The sequence below is a fragment of the Pteropus alecto genome, unplaced genomic scaffold, assembly GCF_000325575.1.
Source record: "Pteropus alecto unplaced genomic scaffold, ASM32557v1 scaffold166, whole genome shotgun sequence".
NCBI lineage: Eukaryota > Metazoa > Chordata > Mammalia > Chiroptera > Pteropodidae > Pteropus > Pteropus alecto.
Genome location: NW_006439757.1, coordinates 6,925,320 through 6,941,174, shown reverse-complemented (window position 1 = coordinate 6,941,174; position 15,855 = coordinate 6,925,320). Strand labels below are relative to the sequence as shown.

Below are 15,855 nucleotides of genomic sequence, written 5' to 3'. Positions count from 1 at the left end.
CTCAGATTATTCTTTGCTTGAGTTTTTGGTTTTTAGAAAGTTGAAAACTGCAACACTAATTGTTGATTTGTGTATTTATTTGTGTGTATGTATATATGCCTATATATTTGTGTATATGTATACACATATGTCTCTATCTCTCTATTAAATCATTACTTAATATAATTAATTTATATATTAATTCATTGTTGTCTGTTATTAAGTGAATATATGGTAATGATAATTATGTCTTATATTATATTTGGTTTGGTTTCCACCATGTGTCATATATATTTCTTATATGTTTTATGTTCTATTCTTATTTCCTACTTCATTTTGTAGATATGATTTCCTTTAATTTGTCTAAATGTTATAGTTTGTTTTTATCATTATCGTAGATGAATTAAGACAAAATTAGATTTTATTCTCTTCATTAATATATTAACTTCCTTAACATTTATATCTTCCTACAGAAGGACAAATATTTTAGATTAAACTCACTTTATTTTGTTTCCTACTGCCCGTTCTCTCGAAACACACCAAGTTATTATTGTCTATATCTTTCTCTTTACTTTAACTTGGAGCTAGTTTTTCTTATTATTTTCTGTTTTTGTTCTGTTATTTAGGCAATAATATACTTGGTGTTATGAAATTATTTTTATATCATACTCTCCTGTACTTTTTTTCTCTTCTTAATAACATATTTTCTCTGAGTGCTCTTCAAAGTGAAAAGGGAAAGTTTTACTGAAACGGTACAGAACTCTGCTGAATTATTGACAACCCAAAATATCAAAACCATTGTTATTCTTTCTGTGCCTAAGGATATTTATTATGAAGTCACAAATAAATGTTGAAAGTACTTTTATTTAATAATATAAAATATTCCATTGTCTTATTACAAGCATATTGCTTGAGATGTCTGATGTTGATAATTTTTTTTTCCTTTGCTTGTGTCTACTCTTTCTTTTTGGAATTAAAAAATATGTATATTTATTTCTGTCATCGATCTCTTTAAATTTCTCTATGCAAATAGTTGTTCTTTTTTTTTTTATGTCCTTATTGGTATTTTACAACTTTTATTTCTAGATTATTTATATAGTGTGGATAATTTCACTATTTCTAGGTTTATATTTCTGGAAATTCTATTAAGTTGATGGCACTACTACTTAGAGGCTCTGTATCACTTTAGCTTCACAAATGTATTTTTTAACTGTCTTTTCAGGATTCTTTGCCTTAATTCAGTCTTATACTTTATTAATCAATCTATGTCATTCATCCTTTTAACTTATTTCTCATATTTATTATTTCTAATATTATATTTTTCATGTTTGATATTTCCACTTAGTTTTTCTTTATGACATTTCATTTGCTAAAATATTTTAAGGATACTCATCATGCTTATATAAAAATTATAATTATATCAAATGGTTTATGTTGTTTGTTTTGTTTTTTATCTCTCTTCTATAGTACTTGTATTCCTGAGATGTCTAGTTGTTTTGATCTGCAAGATCGTATTCCAGTAGGAAGATCAGCTTTTCAGATTGGAAAGGGCAGATAGTCAGGCACTGCTCCGTTAATCCTCATTTGATTCAAGGGAGAGTAAGAGAAGTGGCCACAGGGTTAGTATCCTTAGGCACCAAAGAACCATCTCTGATCTTCCAGTTGCTACAAATGCCCCACAAGCTTCTGTACTGAGTTTACCTTTTAACTCTTTGAAAGAAACATGCGTTGTGAAGGTATGATGCCCTTAGACTGTAATTCATAAATTGTTGTTATTTTGAAATAGAGTAGGTAGAGAGATACATAAGCAAGACTGTATAACCAGCCAGCACACTCCAGTGGGGGGTTTGGGCTTCACTGAACATATCCCGCTGACAGTGGGCTTTGAGGTTTTTGCTACATAGTGTGTTACAGTGCCGATGAAAAAGGCATTTATGAGGCATTTGGAGTTGGGTAGGTGGAGAGGTAAGAGCAAATTTCCAAAAGTTTCTTTCAATCTGATCTCCAACCACTTTTCCTCAGTTTCCTACACTAGTCATGATGACAATCTTTGATCTTCAATAGTTTTTCATATTTTTATTATAGTTCCTCACTTGCATGTTTTAATCTTGCTTTTACAGATTTTTTTCCTAAAGAATTAGCAGGTGATATAAGTTTAAATTTTTTTCCCAATCTACTTCATGGGTTTTAGTATTATGCCAACATCTCAGTTCCAACACTTCAGTTTGCACTGTCCCAAAATCTTTTGTCTGCCCTCTGCACATACGATACACTGAGCAAGACCAATGTCCTCTGTCTCAGCATTAACTGACAGTTTACATTTCCAGCTACCTCTTGATTTTGGATCCCATAACTCTGAAAGCATGGCTTTTTCAGAATATCTAGTTCATAATATGACCATGACTCAATAGCCTGAACACTTTTCACTACTTGTTATTATTGTTTTCTTATTTACATTTCTGTCTTTATTTTCTTGGTGACTTTCAACTCTTGATGACTTGAAATCTATAAAAGCTGTGGAAAGAGAATGATATACTTGTAGATTGAATAAGGTTTTAATTATCAAATTTAAATGTTTGCATATGTATGTGTGTGTAATACTATATATATTTATAAAGTCTTTGAATTTTCCTAAAGGGACAATAAAATACTGACAATAGTGGAGAAATTAGAGGTATTACTGACCATCCAAACTGTATCTTTGTCTATAATATTCTACTGAGTGTTGCTCATGTAGACTATTCAGAGATTTTATTTTTTTCTGTATCTTACATATGTTTTAATCTTTAGAATATAAGTTTGTTGAGGGAAGAGGCTTTGGCATTCACAATTATAAACAGGAAGTGATATCAGCAAGATGTAGGGCTGAAAGGTGCCAATGCTTACCCCCCACAAACAACAAAAACAATAAAAATCTACAAACTGATGAAAATAGCTCTGGGAAATCTCTGGATTGTAATGAAGAAGAAGCAGACACCCTATGGAGCTCAAAACCTGGCTAAGAACTCATAGAAAAACACAGGAAGCATTTTACCTACATCATCCCACCCCCCAGTCCATAGCGGCTTGACACCAAGAGGGATGCCTCAGAAGATTATTACCCCATGGGGAAGAGCAGAGCAGGAGAACCCCAACAAGCCTCACTACTAAGGATGTTTGCAGCTTTTGCTACTAAAGACCTCCACAGTCTTCATCAACACTGAACCCAGCTGATGAAGCAGCCCACAGTCTCTTCCTCTGCATCTCTTCTCTGGAACTGGTGCTGTCTCTGCGATGAGACCTCCTCTCAGAGTCCCCACTCACTGCTGTGCCCTGCTCTCTGGGATGGAATGCCACAGTGCCTTGCTATCCTTGAGATAGGAGCTGCTGCTGCTCTGCACCCTGCCCTGGGGTTCTAAGTCAAGGCTTTGATTTGCTATTACTGGGGCTGCACTGCTGCAGCTCTGCATGCCTTCTGGGTCCCAAGGTTGGGCTATGACCCACCATCACTGTGGATGTGCTACTGCAACTCTGTGACTCACCACTAGGGTTCTAAGTTGCAACTTTGTTCCACCATCACTAGGGAGGAGCTGCTGCTGTTCTTCTAATATCCCAGGGCCTAAGTTGTGGCTCTGACCTGCGATCACCAGGCTGTGGCACTGCAATTCTGTGCCCTGTCCCCAGGTTTTTAAGTTGAGATTGACTTGCCATCACTGGGGCTGAGCTGCTACTGTTCTCTAACTGCCCCTTGGAACTATAGTCAGGTTGACCAAGCATCCCTAGAGCATGCTGCTACTACACACTGTCCCCTGAGAAATGCAAATTAAAACCTCAATGAGATATTATTATTTTTCACACTCCAAAAAACACACTGCAAAAATTTTATAATAATTGGCATGTTTATTTAATTTGTATTCCTCTTTACCAAATAGTTTGAGCTATAATATTTAAGTGAGTGTAAATTTTCTTATGGAAGTAGAAGAGAACTTTCTTGGATATAGATTTATATAATCCATATGTCTAAAAATTATATAGTCAAGCTATGCTTAACTATTCAGTTTCTCCTGAAGGATTAAATATTTTAAAATTTGATGACTTTGCATAACCTAATACTCTTTTTCCCAGCAAATTATTTTGCCATTCCTTAATTCTTAGCTCAAGCAACATCTTCACTATGAATTCTCTTTGCTCCACACTCAGCATTGACAATTGCTTCTTCCATTTTTGTTTCCATGTCATCCTATAAATTCTTTATCATTGTTTGTAATTAATAGCTGTCAGTCTGTCAGATAGAATTTGAATTCTGAGATCAGATGTTTGTTATCCATAGTTAATCCCTGTCTTGTAGCACAGTGCTGGCTATGTATATATTTCAAATAAACCTGTATATTCTAAACTAAACTATTCAAGGAGTGACTGGTTTAGTAAGTCAATACCTTGTTAAAGTAGTAATATGATCATGAGAAGATTAATACTTTCCAATATATTTTGAATTTCTTCACACAAAAATGATATAAATGGGTAAAGGATCTGAAGCCAGTTAGGATGTATATTATCTATATTAAAAATGCAACTACCCCTATTTTTTTTAGAACAAAACATAAATAGTATTTCAAAAATTAAACAGATATTTCCTTTAAATGTCTCCAAATTTATGCTGAACATCTTTCACAATGAAATATTATCTACAATGCACAGTTAAAATTATTTTAAAAATATTTGCCATCTTATTTTATTTTATTTATTGCCTTTGTTAATCTCTATCATATTGTCTGCAAGGATCTATTTGCTCATTTTTACCACTGAGCTGGATTTCATGGAGTCTATTTATGTAATTAATATAGCACTTTAAAATTCTTCCAAGAAATGATATAGTACAAAGTAAAACATGAATGGTTTGCTATTATTAAGCTTTGGTACCTGGCCAAAATATGTATTTTTATTTTAAGACAAAATCACTTTATCAGAAAATCTTTTGAAGAAATATTTAAATTGAGTTATTCTAAGAGACTGGCATTCTGCTATTATAAACAAGAGCTAAGATTTCTTAATATAAAAATTGTTTCATATATATCATGTGGACAGGGTAATGAATCTTTCTGATCACTTAAGATGTCTCACATAATTAATCACAATTTTCTTCTTAATATTTCCTCACTTAAAAAAATAACATTTAAAACAGTTCATAAAATAAAATTGTTGAAAATACATATTGTCAGGTGAATAATGCAACATTTTAGTCACAGTCATACGAGCAAATTTAAAATGTTACTTTCAAAATTTTAAATTATATATATATATCTCTACTGACAGGGTTCTAATACGAGTTTGGCAGTAAATGGAATAGTTTATTCTTGCTTTCTTCTTATTTCTCAAGTCTGTTTCCATTCTTTTTAGTCTATTAAATTAATTATTATTTTATTGTCTTTATGTACACTCTTCTTAAACATTTCTACTTTGTAGAATATTTAAGGATATTTTCATTAGTGATTTATAAGCACATACAATTGTGTAAATAAAGAATTAGATGTTAAGAAACAAATAAATATGATATCTGTGAGTGTTAAGCCTACTTGACTGTAGTTAAAATTGCTGATATCAGTATTACTATAGATTTATAATGGCAAAACTTAATGAGGATTTCAACAATATCAAGCTATTCTACTCACCTACACTCATAAAAAGCAGTGCATTTAAAATCTATTCTGTCTCCCCAGATTTCTGACAAACCAATCTACTCTACCACTCAACCCACATTTTCTATTCCATAAAGAAAATAAATCACAGATTAAACATGTTTATTTCATCACATCAAGCCTGCAAACCTACTGCATCAGTGACCACCCCTTCCTGTGCCCATCTGTTATATTAGAGGAACTGGTTTCCCTTCTATCTAAATTTTGCCCCCATTCGTGTTCTGTATCACTTGTACCATTTCAATATCTTTCTAAAATCAATCATATAATTTCTTCCTTTTATTTAATCCTCTCCATTTGTACTATCTCTTATCATTTATACATTCTCAATTCTCAATGATATAAATATTATAAAACTAAACACAATAAAACAAAAAGACAAATAAAAAAACAAACAAACGCAACACAATACCTCTATGAACTTTACTCTCCAGCTGCACACCATCCTAGGTCTTTCTTTCCCAGTCATGTTTTTACCATTTCATTTTTACCAATTTGTACATTTCTCAATAGCTCTATTCTTCTTTGAATAACTTCAATTTTACTTCAATTTACTTCCACTTTTTACTTCCACAATACCACCAAAAATGTGTTTTCTTTGAAGTCAATGATTCTATTTCAATGTATCTAATGGGTATTGTCTTAGACATAATTATGCTTGATCTGCCAGAAAAACTCTATGCTATTGAAAATTTCCTTCCTACGTAATATATCTTCTGAGATTTCGTGATTCCATTTATTCTTGGTTTTCTCCCATGATGTGTCCTTCCATTATCTTTGGTTGATTAATTCAACTCTATATTTTTCTTATATTATTTTCAATACCCAGTTCGAGATTACTGACCTCTCTTATATGTTCTCCAGATGCAGTTCTGATGATTTATACCTAGACTAGTTGATTTCTAAAATGATGTGTCTTACTGAGCTATATCCCATGAGTTCCAGACATTTTAAACATCTGTCTACATTGAATCCTCAGTGTGATATTCAAAGCAAAGTCAAAGTCAGATATCAAACCCATCAAAATTTCAGACTCTTTAGCTCTGAAGAGACACAGTAGACAAAGCTCATTGTAAATGATTAACTAGAATGACAGAGATATCAGGAAGATGAGAAAGATGCCTAAAGAAGTAAGAGAAGATCAGAAGTTCAGTTTTGGACAGGCCAGGCTGTTATTAGATTTGCAAGTACAAATCTCAAAAATACAGCTGAATATATGAGTCTGGAGTTCAAAAGTAAAGATTAGCTGGAGATATAAATTTTAGAGTCCTCAGGGAAAGGATGACACTAATGTGCAGAAGACTGGTGAAGATCACAGTAGGAGTAAGATATATGGAAGAAAGATAAGGGTTCAATGTCTAGGAAACTAATATATAGAAATTGAGGATATGAGGAGGAATTAGTAAAGGAACTGGAACAGGGGTAGCCAAACAGCAAGAGAAGAATTTAGAGTAGGACGATACTAGAAGGCAAGTGAAGAAGTGATAAAATTGTTTTATTTATTTATTTTTGATTCATTTTCCTCATCATAGAAGTAACTCCATCCTTCCAATGGCTCAGACCTTTAAAATCACTCTTGTCTGTTCTTTCTCACACAATATTTATTCTACCAGAAAGTATTGCCAGCTTTAACTGATATTCCAACTCTACAGCTACCACACTGTTCTATGTCATTATCACCTCTCACTTAGATTGCTGTCTTACTCACTTTACTGGTCCCTCTAATTTTGTCCTTGCCCTGTTCAGCCTATTCTCAATAGCCAGAATGATTCTATTTAAGTGTAATTCAGATAATATTATTCCTCTAAGAAGAAATTTTCAATATTTTTTTCAGTTCTCTCAGTGTAAAAAACAGAGATCTAACAAATGCCTCAAGTGCTAATCTACCTACTTCTATTGCTTCCTGATTGCATTTCCTGCTAAACTGCCCTGACTCAGTCCTGTCCAGTCATAGGCCTCCTTGGTATTTTTGACGATGCCAAGAACTCTTGTACCTCAGGAAAATTGCAATTGTTTTTCTCTGCTTGGACCATCCTCTCATCTCATTCAGAATTTTATTTGAACATAACTTTATCATTGTAAACCTGTTTACAATGAAAATAAGTTCTAGTTTCTAAATAGGACTCATTATCCTCATACAGGACATTCCATAGCGACATGATTTTTTTCTGTCTTGTCCATCTCTTATAACCTATTGCCTTGAGCAGTGTCTGACACATAAAAGTAATATATACATATCTGTTGAAAGAATGAATGACTAAATGAGTAAGTGAATGGCAAAGAGAGATTTTTTTTCATTAACAAATACTTCCAAAAAATTTAAGCCTGTTTTTCCTCTAATTATGAAAGGATAATATATTTTTAAAACATGTAATTTATATTTAAATTTTAGTTCAACAACAGATATTTTAAATTAAAAATAAATCAGGACTGGAAAAATCAATTAACAAAGGATAGTACAGAATTCAAACACAAGGGCTGGGTGAGTTAAGATAAGAGAATTGGAACACAAAGCGTTAATGTCTAATAGAATTATACATTGCGCTAGCTGGTTCAATAAATATACATTTGCCAATATGCATTTTTATTCTCAAAATCTGACTCTGGGATTAATGCTCATGGCAAAGAAATTCTTCATATATTTTACTATGTTATTAATGTTATCAAAACTTATTGGCATTAATACAATTATGCAGTTCAGTATACACATATAATGGTCACTTTTTATTAGAAACATTTCAAAATTACTTTTAGTGTGAAACCCTGAAACTTTTAGACAAAGTAAACTGTGCTTGAATATTAATTGAGAAGTCATAGAGTGCACAATTTCTACTTAAAAACTTGAAAGCAAGCTAATTCTTTTGGGTTGCCTGGTAACTAATAAGGAGTATGTCAAATTGAAAGACAGGTCTGACTGAAGCAGCCTTTCAGTAAATAATAGAATTGTTGTCAACTTTCACCTTAGAGAAGCGAGATAGAGACCAATTCTAAGTTAAATTGAAGGAAAGACAGTTTAAATATCTTTTGTGTATTTTGGAGAATTCTCCACTGTTTCCCTTAAACTTTTTTTCCCTCACTAACAACTTATGATTAATGTAGAAATTTTGAAAGTGAATTCCAAAGACATCATTCATAATCAGTTTGAAGTAAATGGAATGGCCTAAGGCATTCAAAAGACATGAGAATTTATTATTCATCAACCATTTGTTCATTTATTTATAAATTCATATTCATATAATAAACTGGTTTCTTAGAGAAATTTATTTCCACTAAGAATGATTACTACTCTAATAAAAGATTTGACATAAGTATTTGTTAAGGTGAGAATTGTGTTACAAAGACTCCTGGGTATATGTACAACAAAACATTTAGACAAGTCTTTAGTTATAGTGATATTTATATCAGGCTGTTAATCACATACAGATTTTGACCTATTTCTGTTTTAATTCCAGCAGGAAAGAAGTCAAGAAAGTTCAAGAATCAAAGGTAAGGAATGACTGTTTTAAGATGATAGTCTCATAAATATCTGTTCAGTATAGGATAAATTAAAAAGGTTTGATGCAACTTTGAAAATATAGTTAAAAATGAGAAAACAGTGAGAATTCAAAATCTTCAATGTGATCAAAGCCATTGTGAGCCCTTTGGGAATTCTCTGTTGAAATTTCCTTTCTTCTTATAGTGCTTTTGGAATCTTCAACACAATTTTTTTGTTTAATTTCTTTAATTGTTCTTCCATCAAGCATTCTTTGTAAGAGTTGGTGTTGTAGCACATCTATGACTCAGCAGATGAACTTTTTCAAAATATATCTCATGAAGAACTAGTTATTTAGTCACTGCTATCTCATTTTATTTTCTATGAAAAAGCAAGAAAATATTTATTTAGATATTAAAAATCGTTGACAACTTTCAGTGTGGCATAGTCAACTCTAATCAGACATAGAGACACATTTTTCCCCATGAAGGCATTCTTAAGTTTTGAAATTTACTCACTGAGATAACAAATTATCCTAAATAGATTGTAATCTTTCAACAAAAGCCTTCCTTCCACTTGGGCTCCTTCTCATCGTAACAGTGGAAGTACACAGATTTTTCTGGGGTTAATCCCTCTGGCTTCTCAGTTTGGGTAGAGATCTCCTGCCCATCTGTCCCTTCCTGAAGGTGTTTTAGTCTCAAGCCTAGTTATGGAGGAAGCACAAGTGTCCTATCTCTCTCTTTTTTTATTTTTATTTTTATTTTTTTTGCATAGGAAGAAATGTTTATTAGTTTTTTTTAGAGTTCTACAAAAGTAAAAAAAAAAAATAACTGTGTAGAAGTTACTAAGTTTACATGTACAACTGAGATGATAAAAGCATGGTTAAACTTCCGAGGGTCTTTAGAGTGACGAAACCAATTTTGTGTACTTATAACTAAATTAAATATAATCTTCTATGCATATTTCTCTACAATCCATGCTTAGATATTTGTATGTGTCTATATTAGTGAAGAATTTGAAAAGACATACTTTTTTTTTTTTTTTTATTTTGCTAGGTGTATTTCATTCAAATGAATTATGTAAGACTGCCCTTTCAGGGATTCTCAAATTATTGGTGCTCTTTTTCAGCAAACGAAAGTATGCCTTCTTATTTTATAAGTAAAATCGTTACACTTATTTATCCCCAAAACACTCATATTAACTCAAAGGTTTATGCTTTCGTGTTACAAAAGAGAATTTCTATTCCAATGTGTGTTAGATGATGTTCATTTAAATGATATAAGCATTTAAGCAAACTGAGTGCACATCTTCCTTCGCATAAAGGGCCCTGGTGTTTCAGGTTAATCTTAAATCATATTTATAATCTTGTCATAGTAGCAATAAGTTTAGTGTCGCTTTCTTCTTGATGCTTTATTGCCTTGGAACACATAAATCATACCTTCTGAAGTGGTAGAAATTATTTTCCAACTGTCATCTAGGAACATGTTTTTTTTAGAATATAATACAATTTTTAAGATGATGCTTGTCACTGCTTTCACTGTTATTGGCTGGCACTTGGTTCAGAAGTCTCACATTATGGGTTGTAGACTACTGAACTGTAAGTAAATCCGAGGTACACGGTTACATCAGGACTTGTTGTGTAGCTGTGCTTAGAAGAACTCTACATTTTTCTTGACTATTTATGGGAATCATCTTGAAATGTTTTCTTACTAAAAATTATGAATGACTAGTTAAAAATGTTTTTTAAATGTCAATATTAAGAGAAAAAAATAACCCATAATAACAATAGTTTGCCCATTGATAGATGATAAAAAAAAATCTGAAAAGTATACATTGTACATTTCTTGGTAACTAATTGTTGAAATATGAGCTGTGTACTCACTTGATGTTACCAATTCTCAACTAGGAATTCTCTGGACTTTCTGACTAATTGGTAACCTCATTTGCCAGATCATGTTTATTACGTTATGAGGAATGTATGCAGAGGAAGTCTTTAATCTTCTAATTTCCTGCCTTCTGTGCCTCTTTCTGTTTATAACAACAGTCCCAACCTCATGATACCAGTGTCCTGAAATTACATTAATGTACAAAGCACTCCAATGAAAATTGATCCCTCTTTCCTCTGTGAACATAGATATATGGATTGAAATGTTTAAAAACTTCCAGTTCAATCTCATTGATTATTTGACATTCACACATGCTCTTATTCTAATATTATTTTGAAATACCATAAAAATCCATATTTTTATATATTCTAAAATTATATGGAATTCAACTGACAAAATGAATTTCGGTTCAATAATTAATATACTATTGGATTCTCAATTGATTTTTGTGTTTAGATTGTTTATTGTTAAATGAGTTAGAACCTAATCTATTTAGTACACAATTTTGAGAATTACAGTTGTTGAAGATAGCCTTCCTTAAAGTTGCATTGATGATTATAGCAGGGAAATGAAGGCAGTCCCACAATTTTGAAAGGATTATCAAATAACTATTCAGGAAACCATAGTTCACACTGTTCTTCTGTGACATTACAGATATGTTAAAAGAGAATACATTTTGTTTTTAAAATCCATTGAAGATTTTATAATTATTATTAGGAAATAATTTCCTTTGAAGAATATTATGGCAAGTTTGCACATGGTTATGCTGTAGCATGCACTTGAATATCAGCTCTGTGATTTTAATACTCAAACATGCATTATTAGGTAGGATTTATAATTCAAACATGCCAGCATTTTTAAAAAATCACATGCAAAGTAAATAATTCAAATCACTATGATCATTGTGTTATATTTCAAATTGGGTCGTATTTTATTTAACCAATTACTGATTTACATAGGTAAATTTAACATACTGTTATTAGCAACACGTCACTTGATTTATCTTGATTTTATATATATGATATTTAACACTTATGAGTATTTCTTTATCACCCGTTCTTCTGCTAAGTGCTTTCCATGTATTATCTTATATAATCCTTTGAAGAATTTTTTTAACCAAAAAATGAGTAAATTTTACTGTCAATCTATCTATAAATGGCTATCTAACATTTTGGTGTATGTGATTTTAAAAATGTTTACATATGTTTGTATTTCTGCAAAAAAAAAAAACCCTTTAGTATTCTTTTCTTAGAAGTGTTAATGAATATTCTTTTTTCCTCAAATATTTGCAAACACTTTGTGGTAGATCCTGTGAATTGGTTCACTCAACAGCCATTTCAAACAACAATTAGCATGCTTTTTTTTTAATAGACTTTTTACTGAGTCTAGTCAATTAAAAGCTACATTTCCCAGGTTCCCTTGCAGTTAGACTTCTAGATGTGTTTTAGGCTTCTCCTATCAGATTCAATCAAGTTTGTCCTTTTATAAAACTCTTATTGGAAAACAAGTATGGTTTTGAGATAACTTTTCTTTCATGGATAATAGCAAAGCGGATGTAGATTTGAACCCAGCGGCCTGGGTGACTGACAGCTTCCTTATGTATTTACTCCTGGTAATGGCAGAGGCGGTAAACTCTTTGATGTTCCGCTTGTGTGGTAGGGTTTTAGAAGTTGTTTCTAAGAGTTCAGTATACAGCCCTTTCCTTCCATCCTGTGAGCTACTTTCTATGTCCTTTAAAAAAATCTCCTTTACTAAATAGTGCAGATTCTATTGTTTGTAACAAAGAGCCTTGATCAATGCATTAGTCCATTTTGGGACTACCACAATGAGGGATCTGGTATGGAAAAAGTAAGCAGCTAAGGGATTATCAGAGATATATGTAGCAGGTTTTTGAGAAAGAATTCAGGAAGCAAACCTACCTGCAAGGCTGATGCAGGCAATGACAGCCAGTAGGTACAAGGTGGTAAGCTCCAGTTATAGAACAAACACATGCTTGTTCAGCTACATGTTAAAATCACGTGGTCCCATCTAGCTTGCAAGCATAATGGTAGGAAATTCTTAAGTCAGATGAAATGATGGTTCATATAGTCACTTATTTAGAATTTTGTGTTGAGGATCAGCTATGTGCCAAACACGGTTATGGGCACTGGACCCAATAGGAAAAAATATTCTGCCTTCCTGAATCTTATATTGCAGTTCTTAGGAAATCTGTCCACGCCACAGGATAGTAGCTATTTTCCAAAAACACAGCTAAAATCCAATAAAAGCACAGGCAGCTTTTCTTCTCTGCTCCTCCTCCGATCATCCCCTTTCTCTGCCCCTGTCTGATACTTAGAGAGACATGGGTGCTAGAGAATGGTAGAGGCAGAAAAGTTAACAGAAACTGATAAATTAGAATCAGCATGAGAAAAGGATAAAAGCCCCTCCTGAGAGGTTAAACTGCTGCTACCTTTAAATTATTCTCCAAGCCTTCAAGCCTTACAGGAGAAATAATTTCTGATTCTGCAAAATATGTCTCTTAATCTTGCTCATAAACCACTTTCCTGTGGTTCAGAATCATGGAAATTAGATAGCAATTTTCATGATGTAATTCTCATAAATCCTCAGTAGGAAAGGACTCCATGTCATATATTGGTGTTCATCAACAGTTTTTCCTCTCAGGGAAATGAAGCAGCAATGCTTTAATAGGATGACTAAGAATACAGCAGTGGAGTTTATGGTTTACCTCTAAAGGTATCATTACTTGTCTTGGTTTTCTATGTGGCAATCTTTTATTATGTAAATTGCTCTCCCCTTGTAGGCATGGTAGAACATTATTATTCCATTATAATTTTTAATAAATAATTTTTCTTATTAAGAAAAATCTCAGTATGGAAAACATTATGTAAATTATATCTGATGTTAAAATATTACAGAATATTATAAATTGCATGCTATATATGTTATATCATATAATATACCAAATATTATATAAATAATGTAATTTGTATAATAACTATTTTAAATGATTACATGAATGATTTATTTTCTGTTGGTGTATTTGTTTTTTTGTTGTTGTTATTGCTGTGTTTGCTGTAAAGACTTAAAAGGAGAGCTATTATTTATTAGTCTCTTGCCATGTACCATACATCTATTTATTCACTTTTTCAGCTTAATTATCTATTAAATATTAAAATGATTCACAATTTCTGTAAACTTATATATAAGTAAAATATACTTAAAATAAATTTACATATTCATATATATACTTAGATATGTTAAGATATAAAATTACTTTCTACTTCTTGAAAGCTATTGTGTGTATTACACACACACAAAAAAACAAGTTTCTTTATCATTAAAATCAGGACTTATCCAGTTTTTATATGTCTTTTAAGAGCTTGGCAGGTGCATTATTTATAAACGTTATTTAAAAAATATTTGTGAATAAATAATGAATGAAAGAATATATATTCACTTATAGTATAGTTTCCTATTAAAGCATTTAATACAATCTAAAAGTTATTTAGACTATTTCTAAGTAGAAATGTGAGACATTATTTTTTTCTCAAAAGTAATTACTTTTACCAGAGTTATATATTTAAACAGTAACAAAGATATTCCCTTTCCGTCATTCTTTTGAATGTATAATCAAGAAAAACAATGTTGTGTAGTCTATTATTAACTTTTTACATTTATTACCATACATAAAATTTTCATTTAATCATAAGAATTAAGGTTTGCAAATGTGGAAGCACACATTTTCATTATGAATTAAAAAAATGAATTGGTATCTGGATCATATGTTATGCTTAGATAAATTTTTAATGAGTAATATACATAAAGTGATCAGTGAAAACTGATTTTATTTTTTAAGAAGCTTTAAGTAGTGCCAAAATTCCATTTTCCCCAATTGAGGAAAAATATGTGCCATATCATAAAAAATATCAAATTTTAGATGCAGAGAGAAAAAGCTTTCTTCATGGCTGACTGACAAAGTCAAATTTACAGGCCAAAAACATAATTTGAATAGTCATAATCGAAGGGTTACAGAACCAACAATAGAAGTTGTTTAAATTTTGATTAGGCTAAAGCTATTTAGATATCTGTGGATTAATTATAGCCATCAAATAAATAATATGTGGACAATTTAGACTTTTAACTGATTATTTACTTGTTTCTCTGTTTTATAATTAATTTTATTCAGTATAGAATCTATGGGGATTGTTAGTGAAGAAGACAGATTTATCTAGACTGAAATGAAAGAAAAAAAAAAGTCACACCTCAATATAAAATATTAACTGTGGATCTTTAAGAGAACAGAATCTGAATCTGAACTTATTTAGAATGTTTTCTGGAACTTGAGAAGAATTATTGAGTTAGTTCTATATTTATTTAATTTTAAAAAATAAATATAAAACTACTAGACCCAAAACACAACACAAGGAAATACGCAAGTGGACAAAAAAAAATATGATAAACAGGCTTCAGTATCAACCATGAAGGGGGAAATAAACTATCTTTATGATTTCCGTGATGTACTAAAATATATCAGCAAGGGCAGCTTATAATTATTCAAGAATTTGTTTTACCCAGTATGTTGCAAGATAAGAAAACAATTATTCACAAATAAAGCAATTATTTAATTACCGTCACCAATTAATTATACTAATTGTTAATAGGATTTTTAGAAATTGAGTGGAAAACAATATTCTAACAACTTTGGCTCAACCTACACTAACTTCTGTAGTCTTGCTTAATACATGTTCTAAACATGTCCCCCTCTAAAATTGTGGGTCCTGGACTAAGAGAACAAATAAAACATACCACTCACCCACACACTTTGGTTTGGTGTATATATATA

General features: G+C 31.5%; 1 protein-coding gene across 3 annotated transcripts in view; it reads left to right on the top strand.

Moving 5' to 3' along the window:
• FSTL5 (follistatin like 5) overlaps nucleotides 1–15,855 on the top strand; it is a 498,432-nt gene that overhangs the window by 47,708 nt on the left and 434,869 nt on the right. For 2 of the 3 annotated variants that reach the window (XM_006917006.2, XM_006917005.2), the window contains exon 2: nucleotides 9,110–9,140. In XM_006917006.2, the coding sequence (XP_006917068.1) occupies nucleotides 9,110–9,140 (31 nt within the window). Of the gene's footprint in view, nucleotides 1–9,106; nucleotides 9,141–15,855 lie in introns of all 3 variants that reach the window. The other variant, XM_006917004.1, reaches the window with a different exon arrangement.